We start from the raw sequence: 16,983 nt of genomic DNA on the forward strand, positions 1-16,983 counted from the left end.
TAGGGAAAGGAATTTTATTTCCAAACTTTCAGAAGATTAATACAAACAGTAGAAAGTAAACAAAATGGAAAACCTAGTAAAAAATTTTTTTGTCCTTGTAAAAGTGTTCTATAGAAAAGTGAAGGCGAAAGACCACGTGTAGTCTGTTTGTGTAACTTGGTAATTCTGTGTACCTCAAAGCTTGAAAATCGTGCGTGCAGCTGCCCTTAGGAGCTCGTGTGCTTCTAGAGTGAGTTCGGATACATTTTCAACGTTTAAACATGAGATTCCACCAAGGCAGTATGTTTACAAAGACAAATCGTGAGAAGCATTAAACAGCTCCGGATTTTTGTAAGGTTGGTGCCCTTATGGAACAAGACTGTGCTACACATCGTGTCAAGCAGTTCCTAATAGGTGCCATCTATGGACTTACAAGCACTTGAGAAAGAAAGCAGTGTTGCTGGTTTCAGGTCTTGCTATTTAAAGAAAAACTTCCTTCTGAGAACATTTCTGGTAGTACTACCAGCATTTGCTTTTAGGTGTTAACAGTTCATTTTTCAGATGTTCTGTTTTGGGAAATAGCAGTAGTTATTGCCATCACTGCAGCCCAACAACCTACCAGGTCAGAAATAGGTAATTTGGTAAAAACTATCATGTTTTCGTTTCCTAAAATGTAAACTTCTCAAGTTTAGTATTTGTGTAGATAGGATAGTGTAGTAACAGTGGTGACTTCTACAAAAAGGACTACTTACATTACAAAACTATAAAAACATTAGTAAAACAGTGAGGTATGAATGCACAAGAAGGAATAGATAAATATCCGAGTTTTAGCCACGCAGAAGTAAGGGCACAGAGATGCTTTTCTTGAGGAAAAGGCCATGGTTTGTCGTGTCGTGCTTCGAGGCATCTCTCTGCTGACCTCCCCTGGTAAAGGAAGAAGAGTTTATTAAATGCTTTCTTCCTATTCGGATACATCTCTTATACAACCTATAGCACAAAAAGCTCATTTGAGCAGAGAAAATCCGAACAGCCACTTTCCTCTGCTGGATGTTGATATCCTTGAGTATTGCAAAACTTCTATCCTGGCTTTTTCAATTTTCCTCTCTTTTTTTTTTTATGATGCCAAGGTAACTCAACTAATAACTAGAAAAACGTTGGTGAAAAATGATATAAAGATATCTTGATCCCAGCTACACGTGTCTGAAACTATCATAAATCAACCCTGGCTTGGGAAAGTACTTCATATCCTGCCTTGATGATGCAATCAAAATTGAACTCTAGAAATAACACACACACAAAAAAAGGCTGCTTTCATGACAGAAAAAAAAAATGTAAACGTGCAACAGTCACTATCAACTTCATTTGATACAGGAAGAATTAAGGGATAGCATCTGAATTCAGAAAGTCTTCTGCTTGTGCTTTCTTCCACACGTTTCTCCACAAGAACATCTCATGCTTAGCTGCGTTCTCTCTTCCTGTTCGATTCTGTTTTTCACACCCATGCAGGAGCAATCAAACCGCTGCTATTAATGAGGCAAAAAGTGACACGAAGCTCAGGAACCCCAGCAGTGAGAAGGGGGAGATTCTACAGATATTATGTGTTCTGGTTTAAATTCTGCTGTTGCAGAAAATGATTCCATTTCCCTTTGATAGCTTTCTCCAATAAACAAGAGAATTCGGGGTTTCTTTCCCTCCCTGTAGCTGTCTCAGTTCTTCAGTAGCACCTATTTCTATTTTACAGAAGAATAGCCTCTTCTGATCATCCTACTTCCACGTTTGTTCATCCCGCAGAAGAAATAAGGTTTCCCAACAGAAGTAATCATAGAATCACAGGATGGCCTGGGTTGAAAATGACCACAATGATCATTGAGTTTCATCCCCCTGCTGTGTGCAGGGTCGCCAACCACCAGACCAGGCTGCCCCAAGCCTATGTACTACGTACTGGCATACATGGCATTTCTTCCTCCTCCTGTGATCACTGACATCTCTGTGACAAACTGAAGAGACAACAGTCAGAACTGTGGAACTGGAAAACAAAGATCTGTGTGTGCTGAATGGTCACCTGAGGTTGTTAAGGAGGTACAAGCACAGCGGGGCACTAAGGCAGACAGAGTTCTGGTAGCACATCACCTTCTAGCCCTGAGCTGAAAACTGTTACAAAGAACGTGCTTAGAACGTCCCAGCTCTGCTCTGCTTCCAAGAATTTTGATGCTGCATCAGCTATAACAAGAGAAAAGCCCTAGGGAGGCTGATACAGCCAAATGAACTGCAGTAGGATGTCGAAGACGAAATGTACTTTTAACAAGACTCCTGCCTAAGCTATCATCTTGACCAAGACACAAGCAAGTGCTGCGGTTTTATCTCACTTCCCCAGGCTAGGTACATGACTGTTTTTGTTTCTGGCTTTGTCAATTACACATGGGAAGTTTTTATTATTTTAGATGCTGATAATGAGCCCAGAGCGGCTCAAATGCAAAAGCAAACAAACAGAAACATGAGAAAGGACAGTAAAAAAGAGGCGTAGTTCAGTTGCCGTACCTAAAAGGAGCAGAAAACAGTTTCTAGAGCCAGCAGGAAAGTGGCAAACAATTTGCTCTGAGGAATTCAAAACTCAAGCAGCTATCACACCACCCCTTTGTTGTTGCTATAGCTTCCAAATGAGAGCAGTGCTGGAGGTATCTGTGATTTTGTTACCTGACTTCAGAGCAGAGTGCAGGATCTGGGCTCACGGAAGGGATTGCTCCCCGCAGGAACCCCAACCAGCAAGGCATCTTTGCAGGCATTTTGCATGCAGTATTGCTGGAGCTCTGCAGCTGCCTGGGAGACCTGAGTAAAGAAAAAGGAAAAACAAATCTAGAGAGGAAACTCATTCATTCACAAGGACCTATTGGGCATTTCCTCTTGAAGAAACACTATCAAAAAGTTGGGGAGAAGCCAAGTCAGCTCTTGAATTCTAAAACATCAAGTAAATCAGCACAAGCACTCATCTGCAGAGCTCTGATGAGACTCGTGTCTGCTACACTGACGATGACCCAGAGCTGCATACCTACAGGGTTCAGGTATGAGTGCCATGGAACTCATCCTCACTGAAAGAGACAAGGCTGTGACCACAACATTTTCCATTCTGTTGTACAGTTTTGTGTTTGAACTCTTATACTCTCAGATCATTTACAGAAAGGACTTCTACTTCCAAACTGTTCAGCAACACAAAGCTTAATAAGGAAAGAAAGCAAGAGAACAAGGATGTAAAGCCTTCGGTCCAAATCGCTACCTTCCCCTGGCACTGAAGTCACACCCACGCTCTGGCCCCAGAGAGGACAGTCCAGAGGTGCAGAACAAGCCCAGGAGCCCAAAGGCAAGCTGGTTGTTCTCCCTGGGGGCAGTCATGTGTCTGTATTTCTGAAGGGAAAGGTTGAGGAATTCCCAGTTTCTGGGATGTGCATTGATAACAGCTGCAGGGAAGCACCGATGCTCATGCTGCCTGACACATTTTGGTGAAGGGAAATCCTGAGCATATGGTTGGAACACGAGCTCTCCTGGGACCCCACCGCCACAGAACTTCTAAAATACTGCTTTTTCTTCTAGACAGTGTTGCAGTGTTGCCAGGGGAGGGATGAGCCAGAATGACCATCTGCACTCCCCAGCCTCTAGACTGAAGGAGCCACCCTGGAGCCCTGGTGGGCTTTTCATCTTGTGCCATCCAATCTGACAACACCTGGAAGTGCACCAGTAAATCTGGCCTGGTGGGTGCGTCTGTTCACTGTTTTGCTGCTGCCCCATTCCCTGCTTGCCAGCTCTCCTTCAGAACACTCGTCCTGGTAACTGCCCGACTTTCCAGCAGATCTTAGCACTGCAGGGAATTGCTGAGAGAAACATTTTCCCACAGCCTGCCAGATCCTCTTGGGAGGAGCACAAGGAGGAACATCAGCAGCAAGGATTCCCTGCTGCTCAGCAGGCTTTGCCACTTGTCCCTCTCTCGGGGACAACCTGTTTATGGGTGCTGCAAAGGACGATGCGGCCTCCACCCCGCCTAGCCCTGCTGGTCCCCTGGAATATTAATGTCCTCGCCTTAATCACAACACTGATGCTTAAGCCCTCAGCACACTGAGTTCCAGGGCAGATCCTCCCGCTCTTTGCCCTGCACGAGCCCCCAGAGCACTCCACTCCTGCAGCTCACATAGACAGTAGAGGGATTTCTTCTGTATTTCATCCCAGCACAAACATGCTGTGAGCAGCAGCCTCCCGCATGCAAGACACGTGGGGGTACTTCTTTCCTTCATGGTTTCCTCTTTCTGAAAATATTGTTCCTGTCTACTTTTTTAGCTGTCGGGGTAAACAAAATCACCACTGGAACTCGTAGCGTGGGATGTATTTATAAAACTCCTTTCATATTCAGCTTCCTCCTGAAAACACATTGTGTATTCAAAGTAACCAAAACAATGTTTTCTCCTATCCCACCATCAGCTAGAGCTAAAGCTGATTCACGCGGTTTCTGCCAGCCAGATGTCCCTTGCTGTTTTTACACTCTGTATCAAGAAGCCTAGACGACACTTTTTTATCACACATCGCTTGGTTTGTTGCTGTGAAAAGACACCAAGAGGTTCTTAGAACAACAGACCTGGAAAGAGATTGCAGTATGCAATGCTGGGAGAAAGAGGAGACTGAGGTCTCATTAAGGCCCAGCCTCTGTAGCCTCCCAAACTCAGGTATAACACGTAGCCTTGGGAAGTCCAGCTGAGTATGTGCTACCTCCACAAAGCAATCCCACATAAACAACAAACTGTGTTGGCTGTAGCCCCCCAAACAAGGAGCGGGGAAGAGGGGGTGTGACACGCCTCAAAATGAGGCATAACAGAGAGATGTAGGCTACTGCTGGTGGTCTAACGTGACAGCAGTGGAGAGTCAGTCATTTCTCTGTGGGACCGACAGCCCTTTGTTGCAGAGCAGTCCTGTTCTGCGCTGTGCTGTTTCTCACAGGTTCCCACACACACCCACAAGAAGCTGTAGTCACTTTCAGCACACCTGCCAGCTCTTTGGTCATTAATAATGCTCGGTAGCATTAACAAATCAGTCGAGGCAATGTTCAGCACTCAATGTACTGCAAAGGACGCTTTGACTTTTCAGCAGCCCAGGGCAGGAACGGTGGGAAAAGGCATCCAAAAACATTTGTAAGCCCATAGACTTAGTCCATTGCTATGCAAGCCAGTGTTTTGCAACTGGCTGGAGAAGAATGGGGAGCGCAGGGAGGTGGTGAGGGCGGAGGGAAGTACAGGATGCAGATTAATTATACTTTTACCACTTTGTAGCCTTCAATGGATTTCGTGCACGGAAAAGAAGTCATTTCCCTGAAGAATTTGCAGACCCGGCACCTGCTGGGAGCCAAGGTGGGACTGCAGGGCTGCATTTGGGTTGACAGAGGGGAAAAAAAATAAATAAATAACATCGGAGAAGACAGATAACGGTGTCGCCTCGCTGGCCCTGTCTTTGTCTGGAAATATGCAGCAGGAGAAGGTTCATGCATGCGTACAAAATCGGCCGCGTCCCCGAGCTGTCAGCTGGTACGGGAACACCCCGCGTGGGGCTGCGCGGAGCTGTCGGGCGCGGCTCCAGAGAAGGGTGCCCGCCGTAGCAGAACTAACGCGGGGCTGCTCCATTATTCATCACGGCCTCCCGCCGGGGAGCGGCGCTTACCCCGCGAGTCCGGGAGGGGCGGCGGTCCCGGCCATGGGCTCGGAGCCCCCGCAGCCCGGGCACCCCTCGAAGCCCCGGGCAGAGGGCTCTCCCCGCACCGCCACCCGCACCCGGCCCCGCCGAGAGCGAAGCGGGGCAGCTCCGGTCCCCCGGTTCCCCCGGGCAGCCCGGCTCACCTTGATCCTCTCCACGGCGGCCTCCAGCTTCAGCTGCTCCACCAGGCGCTGCATGGTGCTCAGGCTGCCGGCCGACGACATGACGGGGACGGGCAGGAACGGGACGGCGCTGCGCGGCTCGGCTCGGCTCGGCTCTGCCCGGCTCTGCCGGCACCGCGGGAGCCGCCCGGGGGAGGGGCCGCGGCCGCTCCGCCCCCAGAAGCGATCCTCGGGTGATGATCTCCATCTTCCATCCGCGACTCCGACTTTATTCCTTCGAGATGCCGTTATAACGATCTCTTCTTCTTCGGAGCCGATAGAAGGACGCACGGGAACGGCGCGAAGCTGCGCTGGAGACGTCCAGGATGGACATAAGGAAGCATTACTTCACCATGAGAGCGGTCAAACACGGGAACGGGATTCCGAGAGAGGTTACTGCCCCATAGCTATCAGCGGCCAAAGGCCATTGGCAGAATGCTCTCAGTAGCGTGCTTTAACTTTTAGTTGGCCCCGAAGTGCTCAGGCAGCTGGACTTGATGGTCTTGGAAGGTCCCTTCCAACAGAACTATTCGGTTCGGTTCCGTTCTGTTCTGTTCCTTTGTCAGCCACACACTTTCACACGAAGACCTCACCACGCAGCACGGTCAGTTCCTGCTCATGCAGGCCCTTCCCTCCGAAGTCCACTTACACTGGGTTCACAAGGCAGATTTGTGGACTCAATCTCAAGATGAAATAGGGCCTAAAATACGTGACTAAGATGTATATATTTAGAACTAAAACAAGACTTCAGGCTGTAAATGATCAGTGACCGCAGCTCACGAGGTGTCGCTGCGACCTGACAGCTCTGTGACAGACATTTGTTTCTTCTGGCCTCCATCACAGAGACGTAAATGGCGTAGCCCAGCAAATTCTGCCTGCAGCCCACGAGCTTATGCCTCTGCCTAGGTATTTTCCATGGGCTCATGTGTAGAGGAAATTAGAAATTCAGAATCAACACCACACAGTGGCTCTTTTCCACCCAAAGCAGAATACCTGCTGATTTTCCCTGCTGCACTTGATTTGGGGCCGTTGTTTTACAAAGACAAGGTGCCACTGCTGCTGAAGGACATGGTTCTGTCCTCCCCGGGAATGCCCTGCCACTGCACCTGTTAATCACTACGGAATCGGGTCAGAACATCAACCTTGGTCAGAAATAACCTAAAAAGGGGGAAGACAGATGTGTGGTTTGGGGCTTTCCTGCTTATTTGTGTGACCCATTTTATCACACACTTTTCTATGGCTTCAAGCTGCGCCAGGGAAGGTTCAGGCTGGACGTTGGGAAATACTACTTCTCTGAAAGGGTGGTCAGGCACTGGAATGGGCTGCCCAGAGAGGTGGTGGAGTCACCGAGCCTGGAGGTGTTCAAAGAGCGTTTGTATGTTGTGTTGAGGGACATGGTTTAGCGAGAACCACTGATGAAGGGCGAATGTTTGGACTGGGTGATCCTGTGGGTCTTTTCCAACCTTAGAGATTCTATGATTCTGTGATTCTATGGTACAAAAGGGGGAAACTAGGTGAGAGCAGCTGAGCTGTCAGCTCTTTGCCTGTGAAATTGTGTCCACATAGAGGTATGCTTGCTGGCTTCTTTTGCAGAGATTATTGCCTTACCTTAGTGGGTAAGCAGCACCATTTCACTCATTTATACTCATTTTCGCTTTGTATTTGACACAGAAACTGTAATTTTTTTCCTTCTTCACTCTTGCAGGAGGCTGAGTATGTTCTGGTGGAAAAAGAAGTAATACAGCCAAGCCATGAAGGTGTCCTACTTGACAAACATCTTTGCAGTGTCCCTGGGGCATCACTGCAAGGCCGGTAAGATTATTTCCTGAAAATAAGCACAGCTTATTCTGGACATTTTCTTTAACAAACTTTAGATTTGGTTTGACCTTTAAGTACAAAGAGAATTAAGCTTACAGCAGCACTATATGGCAGCAGAGATTAAGGACAAACCTAGAAACTTCCTCTGAATTTTAGAAATGCATGTGGAAGTTAGCCATTCAGGATAGCACTTCTGACATACTCTTGGATATATGTTATTCCAAACACAAAACTGAGGTAACATTCCAAAAACCAGTGAGAGCTAAATTAGCAAAGGAGGCAGCAAGAAGGGAAGATCTTCCTCAAAGGATGTGGGACAGTGAAGAGACTGGAAACAGCCAGCGTACGTTCAGTGAAAGGCAGATCTTGCCTGACTAGGGCCTGATCTTCTATGACAAGGTGACTCAATTTAGCAGATGATGGACAGGCTGTGGAATCTGTCTACCTAGATTTCAGTGAAGCATCTGACACCATCTCCCACAGCATCCTTGTGGAGAGGCTGGCTGCTCCCAGCTTGGACAGGTGCACAGTTCACTGGGTGAAGTTCTGGCTGGCTGGCAGGTCTCGAAGAGCCATGGTGAATGGAGTTCAGGCCAGCTGGTGGCAGGTCACCAGCAGTGTTCCCCAGGGTGCAGCGCAGGGGACAGTTCTGTTTAACATTTTTATCAACAATCTGGATAAGGGGATTGAGTCTACCCTCAGGAAGCTTGCAGAGGACAGGAAAATGGACAAGACTGTTGCTCTGATGGAGGGTAGGAGGGATCCGCATAGGATAGGCTGGATTGATGGGCTGATACCAGCCACATGATGACAACAAGGCTCAGCGCTGGGCCCTGCATCTGGGTCACAACAGCTCCACACAGTGCTATAGGCTTGGGGGCAGGGTATCTGGAAAGCTGCCCAATAGAAGAGGACCTGGGGGTGTCGATCGATGCTCAGCTGAACATGCGCCAGTAGTGCACCCACGTGGCCAAGATGGCTGATGGCATCTTCGCTTGAATCAGAAAGAGTGTCACCAGTAGGATTACGGAACGGATTGTCTCCTGGTACACGGCACTGGTGAGACCACATGTTGAATACTGTGTTGTTTCAGCCTCTCACTATAAGAAGGACGTTGAGTTGCTTGAGGCTAGTAACTAAGCTGGTAAAGGGACTAAAAAAGATGTATGAAGAGTGGGTTGTTTACACTAGGGTTGTTTAATCTGGAGGAGGCTGAAGGAAGACCTCATCTCTCTCTACGAATAGCTGAAAATGTGACTGCAGCAAGGTGGGTGTCAGTCTCTTTTCTCAGGTGACAAGCAATAGGATGTAAGGTAGCGGCCTGAAGCTGTCTAGGAGAGGTTTAGACTGGGTATCAGGAAGAATTTCTTCAGAGGAAGGTGGTGGAATCGCCTCTCCTGCGAACATCTGACAAGTGAACACTGAGGAGAAAGGTTTAGTTATGGGACTCAGTAAGTCCAGTTGATGGTTGGGCTTAGAGATCTTGAAGTTTTTTTTCCAAATTAGATGATTCTATGATTGGTCACTCACATTTGCAGAATCAGAATTGTCTTACTTCAAAAATTGGTCTATAAGCATTTCAAAACTTCTATCTACTACAAGCTTTGGAAGCAGCAGCAAGGTTAAGAGAGCCTCTCCCAGAACCAACCAGCATAGATGCAGATCTTTACAGACATGAGAAGAGACAGAAGCAGCCCAATCTGGCTACAAACCCTGTAGGAATACGGAAATCATAAACTGTGGAAAATCTGACCTGGCTTGAGTTACAGATAGAAAGCAAAAGGAACTGCTGTATTCTAAGTATGCTCACATCTGATCAGAAGAATCAGAATGGATAAAGAATACTTCAGATTTAAATTTAAAACAAATCCAGGATGTATATTATATAAACTTTTATTTACATAAGGCATCAAGATTGCCCTTTTAAACAAAAGGGTCATTTTCCCTTTACCAATACTTTGGTGAAAGAATTTTCACATTTAGTAGACTAATATTCACTGTACGCTTGTTCTGAACAAGTAGGTACAATCTAATGTACAAGATTAAAAACCAAACATAAGTGACTTCAGTATGCTATTTCATGAACCACTCTGTAGAACAAAGAATTAAGGCTTGTTTGCACCATAATGGTGATCAATCATGCATCATTTATTCCCACAAAGAATAAAGTTCATTTCCAATTGGAGAAGGAATAGCAAAAGAAGTAGTCTGGTATAATCCCCATATTGTCTACATCAAAAAAAACAATTTGGCATTTTAAAAATTAAGTTGAAAAGTAGGTGGAAGGAGAGAAGAGGAAAGGAGGAAATGGCCCTTGCTTCAGAGTCCTTACTAATGATTTCAATTTCCAGTGTTCACTTGCGTGAATCCTTCGGTTTAGAAAACAAAAACCAAGACTTTCAAGGACAGATCAAGAAACAGTTTTAGAAAGACTGAAATTATGATTCCATTGATCACGAGTATGAAATATGTAGAGGAAATACATTATTTGAAATAATGAATTTCACATTAAGATCCCCATGTATGTAAGATATACACATTGAGTTAAGCTTGTTTAATAACTCTGATTTATAAAAACCGTAAACCTGTACTATTTTTCGGCCTGATTTAATAATTCCTGAGTTTTAGATCACTGCCAAACCAGCAGATAAAACTCTGAATGATGTAGCAAAAAACTCTGCAGATCACTGCCGACATTAGCACACACTGTGTTCAGCAACTTTCAGTCATCAATAAAAGTCAGTCTTCCAGGTCCTTCATTCCTCATCCACCTCCGATACCTCTTCCATCGGGGATCCATGGCCATCTTCTTCTTTAACTCCTCTTCTTGCTCTTGTTTATAGACCTGAAAGACAGATAGAAGTTTTTAATAAAGCTCAAGAAAGTGAATCTTGATTCTTAAGTGAATCTGAAGTGGGGTGTAAACATTAGTACTTCGACCATCTGTCACCTTGATTTCAAAGAAAGCTGAAAAGCGACACAGCAAAAGAGCACGACCTACATGTGGTGTAAGAGCCTTCAACAAGGAGCCTAGAAGCTGTAGTTGAGATGCTTTGGATTTCTGCTGACAGCAGAACTACTGTGTTGCAAGACTGTGCTGTAATTGCCAGCACAATTTTACTGTTAGTTTTGCCAAAGAACTAAATGCTCATGCAGTCAACAAAATGAAATCTGCCAGTAAAGAACTGGTCATACACTACATTTTGAATCTCTGTCCAGCACACATACCATTCAGTGCAGTTTAGCTTCTCACTTAGCTTGTTTTCATTTTTCACCTTCAGTTAGACAGAAATAAACCCTCTTTTTCCTAATTCACTTTAAGTTAGGATCTCTACAGTAAGTACTGATGGTAGGAATGACAAGGAAATACAATATGGCAAGAAGGAGTGTCATTGCTGATATGTGTAGAATTCAATAGCAGTCATGTATCTAAGAGATGTTTTGTTTGTTTGTTTGTTTGTTTAATATTCTTGATGACTGTGTAAATACACCAGCTCAAGGTTCAGTGATCATACAGATTTTAAAAATTACTAGGAAAGCAACAGAGGAAAAAGAAATGTTTTTACTGGGCTCCACAGTGTGTCAATATATTGAATTCCCACTCACTCCTAAAAGGACAGAGGAAAAAACTAAATATGCAGACAGGCAGCTGCTATAATAAAAGTAACATATAAGCTATTTTCAGCCTTTAAAAGACAAGACTGAATTTTTTAGTAAGTCTGTAGTAGTGGTATGGAGAAGAACTGGTAGCATGAGAAAAATGGAACAAAGCATAGTTATTTCCCCTAGAATTTATTCTCCATATAAGCAACAATCAGCAGGTGTCTGGGTGCCTTAAAAAAAAAAATCTATCCTCTGCAGGTATTGCTGAACTCACAACCAGACAGCACTGTAAACACTAAACTTTTTAATGCATTCAAGGAATAGCTAGATATGTTTTGAAGAAAAACTAATTAAAGATGTTAACTAACGAAGGCACCATTTCCTGTTCAGGAAGTTCAGAAGCTGCAGATTGCAAGGGGGAAATATTGCTACATGGGTGCAAATTTCTTGTATTCTTCACTAAAAATCAGCTGCTGGCCACCACAGATGACTCTGGGCTAAAGAGACTTCCCTCTTATAAATACAGCTCTTTTACATTCAGTGAACAAAACAACAGCAGACAGAAGCAGCAACTCAAACCATGAAATGTGTTCTCTACAACAGAATATCCACTCTGCCTCACATTTTCCTTAGGACATCTGCTTTGACTACTAACATTACTAGATCTTCAAACTTTCGGATTGTTTTCAAGAAAACCTAACCTAATTCAACATGTATGGCTGATCTGATGGCTATTCCTTTCCTTCTGTTAGCATCAATTCTAACATTTTTCTCTTCCAGTTTCTAAACTAATCCAGTTCTGACTGTTTTCAAGGAGATACTCCCTTCGGTGTCCCCTCATCAGAAGCACAAGCAGTTCTGCCATCTTTTCTTGGAGAAGGCAGATCTGCAGCAACATCTCTTGGGCAGGCCAAATTCTCCTTCTCAGTTTCACTTCTGGAAACTTTCTACCCAGATGGCCCACAGATGAGCTTCAGCACAACAATAAGAGTGCTTTGTCAATCTGCCACCTCCTGGCATCCCAAGTTGTCTGGAATGCAAATCTCATGCTGGGGCTCATGCTCTTTCATTGCTCTCACAGAAAGCTTAAGAAAAATTACGTATTTGCTGTTCAGTAACTGGCTATCCCAGGAAAGAAGCAGCAGTTGTGCCTTGTGATATTTCATATACCATTTTCAGTTAAGCAGGAACACAGCACAGAAAGAACAGCCTCAGACTCAGTGGAAGCAAAAGAGTAGTTATATTCGGGATAGTTAGCAAAAACAAGCAAGGAATTAATGGCTCAGGAGCCAAATGAAACAGGAGTTTCAGGTGATCCAGGTAGTCTTCATTACACAACTATTATTGTTTGGAGAACCATACTCTTTAACGTACTGCAAGAACTTTGTCATATCACATTGTCACAGGACAGTCTGTCATCAGATCCAATCAATCTTGCATTCACAGACTGGCTGATTGTCACAGGTGGATGAGACTCCTAAGCAAGCTTCCTTTACCCATGGTCACGTTCAGGAGCTGTTGCCTATCAGCACATGAACATAGGATGTTGAAGAAAACAAACCAAGTGCTTCTCTAACCATTTAAATGAGGACAGCAGTAGCTAGAATTGAAGCAGTGCTTCCTACATCACTGTTCCAAAGACCTTTGCAAGGTACCTGCTCTTACTCTGGGAATGGTGCGTAACTAACATTATCTTTTCCTCCCTAGCCACTCACCTCATAGTTTTCTCGTATCCACAGCTGCCGTTCAAGAAAGGTTTCTTTTTGATGATCTTCTAGGCTGTCAAACTGAGACTGAGACATTTTCATGTATCTCCGTATGATATACAGCTTCTCTTCCACACCATATTCTTGCCCTTTAATAGTGAAACAATAAATCCACCAACAGTACCAAATTACATACTTGCACAAGTAGAAAGGAGCAAGAAGGATCTGAAACAGAAGGATATCATATATCTTGGGCTTCTGATAACCGCCTTTTATATCTATTTTATTTTTAATAATGTCTTTGATGATTTCTTCCTCTTCTTCACGAATTTCTTCTTTAGACCTCCTGTTCTTGCCTTTTTCTCTGGTCTTGTTGAGTAAACCTTGTTGCTTGGCAATCTCAGTAGCTTGTATACGGTATTTTGGCACTGTAGCTAGATAGTTGATAGCTTCATTGTAACTACTCCACCAGCTGAAGAACTGTAATTTAAGAATAGTAAAAAAAAAAAAAAAAAAAAAAAAAAAACAACAATAAAAGCCATGTTTTGATATGGACACATTCCTATTTGGAGCTTTGCCAGAATAAAATATGCTGCCGTATACCTTTAACCATAATTATATTACAGCAAGGGTGAAAACTGAAGGTAACAGCACAACTTCTGTAATAACACGGAACCTGTAATTATTCCTCCAAACCTGGTAAGGTACCTGGGAAACAGCCATAACTATGTATGTTGGTGTGTGATATGCACAGCACTCGTAGGTGTGATGCGTGTTTATCACACAGCAATATACAGTGACAAAGAAGGTCAAGCAGAGAGAAAGACATGGTTCACATTGGGTTTGCTCATGAGAAGACAGTTATCTCCTACCACTTCAAACCTCACACTGAGCTGTGGTGGCCATCAGAAGTCTGACACATGAACATTTCATTATAAAATTATTATCCACTTTACATAGTTAATTAACCATGGCTTAAGTTAATGACAATCTCGTTAGTCGGACAGGATTGACTTGACAAGATTCAATACCTCACTCTAATCTTCAGCTACCCTCTGAATTTCAATTAGGAAAAAAAAAAAAAAGAATAATAGAAATAATGTTTGAGATGAACATGCCATTTTGTGCCTTTTTTTTTTAAACAGGCAGCATGGCCATTTGTGAAAACAACAGAACAGACAGGTACACTCTTTACAACCTTAACAAAAGAAGCAGAAACACCAGTGAGCAGAAGAAAGGCAAATCAGTTTGCTAATTCAGTGTAAACTTGTATTTAATCACCTGGGAGGTGACCTACAGGCAAAGTGAGTGTTCCCACTTAAAGCCAAAATAAGATATAAGAGGTGAAATGTAACACCGTAATTAGATGGAAAATTACATATTTGGCTGAGTGTGCCATTGGAATGTATTATTTCAAACTCTCAAAATCTGATCAACATGTTTTGTTGGGTTTTTTTTTTTTTTTGCCTTCCAATTAAAAAGAGAGTTATCTGTACCACAGACCAACCTGCTTTTTCATCTCCTAAATGCCAACTTCTGGAGTTTTTTTTAAGGAAGTATAGAATCAATAATCTAATGGATGCTAAAGAATGCTAAAGAAAATAATTATATACTTTCTTCCAGTTAAGTAATTGTCAGCAATAGCACAGGTTTTCTCATCTAAAACACAGACTGTTTCCTTGAACTTGGAACTACTGTGCTCGGTGAAGAAACCTTCACTAATCTGGTCTTTAAAATAAACTACTGTATAAAATACACACATTAGCAAACAACACTCCTGATATTTAGCATTGTCATCTGAGCTGAGCTTTGAATTTAGTTTGCAAGTGGCCTGTTAAGGAAAAAAATAACCTCACACAGCTTGAAAACCTGACGCACACTGCCTTGGAGCACCAGCCCTCCCCGCGCACAGGAACAGTCTGTTCTCAGCCTGCCACAGAGAACTAAGTCTCTTCTCTGCAAGAGCTGCTCTAGTCTGTACAAAATACTCTGCTGTAAAAATAAGCCAATCACCCATTGCACTGTGTGTCCTTGTCCAAGCTACCAAGTGCAGACAAAATCTGCTCGGCACACCGCGACTTCAGATTTGTTACAGATGCCACAGGGAAGTTGGCCACAGCAGCCATCCAGTAACCTCCTTGCTGGCACTGTTTGAAGGCTGGCATGCTACAAGACCTGCAGATACATCTCTTTATATTTCAGGAATTCACTGAGCATTGCCGCATGAAGGTGAGACCTTACCTGAAACACGGAGATGGCACACACCGTAACCAGAATCACTATTCGGACATCCACTTTAGGTGCCAATCTCCTGCTGTAGTAGTGATAATAGTGTCTGTAATACTCTTCAGGATGATCCAACATGTAATCATAATCTTTACGCGTTTCTTCATCCTGTAGAATCAGAGATGACAAGTATGCGTAGGTTCAGATGGCTGTTTACACTTACTTTGTTGCCTTTGTGTTTTACAGCTCATGAAGGACTGTGCTGTTACAAAATATACAGGAGAACAGCCATGAAGCCCTGAGGAAATTATTTGGTCCTTTCCCTACTTACTAAATTCATTTGTTCTTACCCTCATCAACCCACGCACACCTGACATACGTGGGCTTCGATACGTAAGTACAGGCTACAAGAAGACTTGATTTAATACTGAAATAAAGACAGGCGACTGAAATTCATGTAATCAGTAAAACAATTTTCTGAAACAGATATTGGGTGAGCTGATATTGGGGGAGCTGACGGACATTGTTCAGGAAAAGATTTCCAGATGAACCAACTACTGAAACACTGCTTTTCCAATCTTTCAGGATTTGCTTACGGGGCCAAAGAATCTGTCTAGTGTTAGGCTGTTTCAAAACCTCATTGTTCTCATTTTCTTGAGCTATTTCTCATTTTGACCCACACAACTACGAGATGAGAAATTTAACTTTGTCAGCCCCAACCGCGTTCCTTTCTTACTCCAAAAAGTTCCAGTTTCTTCTCCCCATAGACCTTCAAGCACGTGCAGGTTTCCATCTCCCTCCCATTCCTTGGCTGCACCACGGCCAGCCCACACATTTTCACCCTGCCTGGATCTGCTTACAGGTCTCATACACCGTTAATGTGCTGCTTACTGACGTTTTTTTTTTTTTTTTTTTTTTTTTTGCTTAAAGATACGGCTGTACCGTATCTTTAAGAAGCCTAATTTCAGGGGGGCTTCCAAGGGCAGTGCGTCCTCCCCCACGTTCTTGGGCTATCGCACAGCACCGGCGGCGTTCTCCTCCCTCGGCCCCCGTTCCCACACAAAGGAACGCAAAACCGACTCCGCGCAATCAGCCGCAGAACACAGACGCGCCCCATCCCGAGGTCCGACCTCCGCGAGCGGAGCCGCTCGGGCGCACGGCGGCCGCGGTACAGCGCTACAAACGCGGAGTCCGCGCCGCCGCCGCCCGGGCGCTGCGGGCACCCCGCGCCGCTCGGCACGACGCCGCCTCCGGGGCGCGCGGGGCCGCCGCCGCCCGCCCGAGGGCCCCGCTCCCGCCCGGGCCCCGCGCTGTCTCTTACCGGAGCGGCTCCGGCCGCGGCGGCGGTCCCGCTCTCTCACCTTGAGGGTCTCGTAGGCGGTGGCGATGAGCAGGAACTTCTCGTGCGCCGCCTGCGAGCCGCCCGCCGCGGCCGGCTCCCCGCGGTAGCGGTCGGGGTGGTACTGGCGGGCCAGCTGCCGGTAGGCGCGGGCGATCTCCGCCTTGCTGGCCTGCCGGCCGACGCCCAGCACCTCGTAGCACACGCGCCGCCCGCAGTACAGCCCTTCGATCAGGCCCCGCGCCGGGCGCGGCAGCAGCAGCGCGGCCGACAGCCACAGGCACAGCAGCCAACGCCGGCCGCCGGCCGCCGCCATCTCGGTGCGCCCCGCCGCTGCCGCCGCGCCTGCGCACTGCCGCCGGGCCGGGAGGGGAGGGAAAGGGCGGGGAGCGGTGGCGCGAATCCCGCTTTGCCCCAGCCGCCCGCG

The 16,983-nt window shown here is 45.4% G+C and overlaps 2 protein-coding genes across 2 annotated transcripts; both read right to left on the reverse strand.

The window, feature by feature from the left end:
• On the reverse strand, positions 1 to 5,992 carry GNG10 (G protein subunit gamma 10). Its single transcript, NM_001205005.2, has 3 exons — positions 5,847 to 5,992; positions 2,674 to 2,805; positions 1 to 903 (listed from the first exon to the last, which is right to left on the reverse strand). The coding sequence occupies exons 1-2, from the start codon at positions 5,925 to 5,927 to the stop codon at positions 2,680 to 2,682; spliced, it is 207 nt and encodes a 68-aa protein (NP_001191934.1). The 5' UTR covers positions 5,928 to 5,992; the 3' UTR covers positions 1 to 903; positions 2,674 to 2,679.
• A 3,567-nt stretch (positions 5,993 to 9,559) lies between these two features.
• Positions 9,560 to 16,891, reverse strand: DNAJC25 (DnaJ heat shock protein family (Hsp40) member C25). The gene is made up of 4 exons (XM_003643082.6): positions 16,579 to 16,891; positions 15,233 to 15,385; positions 13,001 to 13,471; positions 9,560 to 10,527 (listed from the first exon to the last, which is right to left on the reverse strand). The coding sequence occupies exons 1-4, from the start codon at positions 16,870 to 16,872 to the stop codon at positions 10,405 to 10,407; spliced, it is 1,041 nt and encodes a 346-aa protein (XP_003643130.1). The 5' UTR covers positions 16,873 to 16,891; the 3' UTR covers positions 9,560 to 10,404.
• Positions 16,892 to 16,983: the final 92 nt, after the last annotated feature.

The sequence above is a fragment of the Gallus gallus genome, chromosome Z (assembly GCF_016699485.2).
Source record: "Gallus gallus isolate bGalGal1 chromosome Z, bGalGal1.mat.broiler.GRCg7b, whole genome shotgun sequence".
In the NCBI taxonomy this organism is placed as follows: domain Eukaryota; kingdom Metazoa; phylum Chordata; class Aves; order Galliformes; family Phasianidae; genus Gallus; species Gallus gallus.

Excerpts from the sequence above, each read along its gene's own strand:
- GNG10 (NM_001205005.2), bottom strand. The coding sequence starts at position 5,927 with ATGTCGTCGGCCGGCAGCCTGAGCACCATGCAGCGCCTGGTGGAGCAG. Across the intron at positions 2,806-5,846 it reads CCGCCGTGGAGAGGATCAAG|GTCTCCCAGGCAGCTGCAGA; the intron begins GTGAGCCGGGCT and ends TTCTTTACTCAG.
- DNAJC25 (XM_003643082.6), bottom strand. The coding sequence starts at position 16,872 with ATGGCGGCGGCCGGCGGCCGGCGTTGGCTGCTGTGCCTGTGGCTGTCG. Across the intron at positions 13,472-15,232 it reads GTGCCATCTCCGTGTTTCAG|TTCTTCAGCTGGTGGAGTAG; the intron begins GTAAGGTCTCAC and ends CTTAAATTACAG. Across the intron at positions 10,528-13,000 it reads GGATACGAGAAAACTATGAG|GTCTATAAACAAGAGCAAGA; the intron begins GTGAGTGGCTAG and ends TCTGTCTTTCAG.